The sequence below is a fragment of the Labrus mixtus genome, chromosome 17 (assembly GCF_963584025.1).
Source record: "Labrus mixtus chromosome 17, fLabMix1.1, whole genome shotgun sequence".
Taxonomy (NCBI): domain Eukaryota; kingdom Metazoa; phylum Chordata; class Actinopteri; order Labriformes; family Labridae; genus Labrus; species Labrus mixtus.
In genome coordinates, this window is record NC_083628.1 from 902756 (window position 1) to 905255 (window position 2500).

A 2500-nucleotide genomic window follows, 5' to 3' on the forward strand; every position below is an offset into this window, starting at 1 on the left:
GGAAGCTGCTGACTCAACCTTTACTTTAGGAGAAGTCTGTATTTTATTTTGAAGGAACAAGCTGCTGACTCTACCTTTACTTTAGGAGAAGTCTGTCTTTTATTTTGAAGGAACAAGCTGCTGACTCTACCTTTACTTTAGGAGAAGTCTGTATTTTATTTTGAAGGAGACAGGATGCTGACTCTACCTTTAAGGTGTGTGTGTTTCAGGCGTTACCTGTGCGTATCTGTCCAGCGTGTGTGTGAAGGTGTGTGTGTGGTAGTGCTCCAGCAGCCTCTCCTGCAGGTAGTTGTGGCAGAGCTCCGACCAGCCGGCCGCTCGCTCCTCTGCTGAGTGTCTCGGGTTCCTCAGACCCGGAGTGTCCACGACCATGACGGACGCCAACGTCAGCTGCTGACTGCTCAGAGCTCTGCGCGCAAAAAAAAAAAAAAAAACAAGCAGGGTGGTACATCAAATACGTTTCCCTTGTGCTCAAGTCTTTCAAAGTAAACTGAAATACTAATAAGATGGACTGCAAAATTCAATGACTACAAATGTTTCCTGTTAAACTTTCCAAACACACAATTTGACATCTTTAAGTTTTCAGTTGTGTTCTGTTTTAAACCTACAGAGCTGCAGGAACGTATCTGGTGCAGGCACACCATATTTTCTCCTGAGCACTAGGTGCTTCTTTTGTCATTTCTTTCTGCTGATGTCCCCTTAGGGCCTCCGTACAAATCAGATACAGCTTCTTTTTTTGATAAAATGTGAGGTTTTACTTTAATTTTTTGTAAGTTGCATGCTATTTAGGAGAAACAAAATGAACTGCTTTCATTTAATTTGCCTTAATTTTGATTTCTTTTTTATTTTATTTCTTTTTTATTTAGGAAAAGCATTCTTCACACATTAGTAATTACACATAATAGCAAAATAATTGCAAGACTCCTCCCTCAAACTTTCAAACATTGGAGCACTTTCTTTGCAGAAAGGGGGGGGGGTATATTTAACTATTTAGCTCTTCCAAAGTTTTTTTCATATTCAAGTAACATGACATTAATGAAATTGAAATTATTTACAAAAGAACACAGGAAGCTTTCACCTTGGAGGGGTAGAGAAAGAAAATAAGAAAATGAGGAAATAACACCCCTGTACTCCAATAAGTCAAATAAAATCCGGTCTTATAGGTTTGACATATTCAGTCCTGTAGAATCTATCCTTCTGGACTTTGAGGGAAAATGACCTTCATTTTGATTTCATCATGATTACCTGTCCTGTGGATTTTGGAACCTTGACTAGAAATTTGATATTTTTTAGTGAAGTCATCCTGCAGAGGTCAGAGGATGGATCATTCAAATACTCTCAGTCTGAACAATTAATAATCAAACAATATGAGAACAGCCTGATACGGGGTAATGCAGGAGTGACCTGTTGATCAGAGAGACGATGGTGGCAAAGAGTTCTTCATAGAGTCCTGCAGCCATCCCCTCCACACACTGAGCTGCTGTTAGTCTGGGACCTGCAGAGACCAGAAACACAGGACTCAACAGGGCTGGATCAAAGCGGTTTGAGACTATCTCACGCTCATTAACAAGCATTACAGTTTGGTGAAATGTGTGTGTGTGTGTGTGTGTGTGTGTGTGTGTGTGTGTGTGTGTGTTCATCACAGCCTCACATCAACCTCTGATTTATTTCACTCGAGTGGAAACCTTCAGATCATGTTTTGTATGTTTTTTGTCTCACCCTCCTCGCCCTCTGCCGCGGCGTTCCGCTCTCTGCTGCCCCCGGTGGCTCTCTGCAGCAGCTGTCGGAGGTGATGTTTGAAGACGGCCGTGTGCAGGTCCTCTCCCTCGCAGCCGAGCACGCCGCTGGCCACCTGAGCGCTGTCGAAGCTCACAAACTGTCTCCTGCCCACTGAGACCACCGAGGAGGAGGAGGACACAGAGGTGATCAAAAAACGATGAATCAGCAGACGCAGAGGTCAGAGGGTTTTAAAAAGCAACGAGAAACACAATCATCTGTACCAATACAAAGCTTTATGCAACAGGACACAATCAAATGGTGCTCCTCACCTCTACACCCTCTTCATAACCTTGTTTTTGTTCTGTTTCTTCAGAATTTTCTGGATTTTTAATGATTTTATATCCAGTTGTCGATATTTATTTTCTTTTTTGTGCTGCAGCTGCTGCACAATGATTTCCCCTGACATGAATAAACTTCTTTCCCATCCTATGAGGGTGCTTTACGGTGTGTGTGTGTGTGTGTGTGTGTGTGTGTGTGTGTGTGTGTGGGTGTGTGTGTGTGTGTGTGTGTGTGTGTGTGTGTGTGTGTGTGTGTGCAGGATCTGTAAACAGTGTGTGAGTGATGAAGATGATGAAGACGAGTCAGTGTGTTACCTTTGCAGGCCCCGGCTGCTCCCAGATGGTAAATACCGGCCAGAACATGCCAGATCGCCTTCTGCTCGCCGGACGAGAAGCCCAGCGTTTCCATGGCAGTCAGCAGCTTGGTGAAGGCGACAGACGCT

General features: G+C 43.8%; 1 protein-coding gene across 3 annotated transcripts in view; it reads right to left on the minus strand.

Annotated features, from left to right (window-relative positions):
* The window catches only part of LOC132992071 (unconventional myosin-XVIIIb-like), a 44779-nt gene that overhangs the window by 29644 nt on the left and 12635 nt on the right, over positions 1–2500 (minus strand). For all 3 annotated transcript variants that reach the window (XM_061061186.1, XM_061061187.1, XM_061061185.1), the window contains exons 12-15: positions 2373–2500; positions 1720–1890; positions 1405–1495; positions 217–409 (exon numbers count right to left, since the gene is read on the minus strand). The exon at positions 2373–2500 is cut by the window's right edge and continues 17 nt beyond it. In XM_061061186.1, coding sequence (XP_060917169.1) covers positions 217–409; positions 1405–1495; positions 1720–1890; positions 2373–2500 — 583 coding nt within the window. The remainder of the gene's footprint in view (positions 1–216; positions 410–1404; positions 1496–1719; positions 1891–2372) is intronic.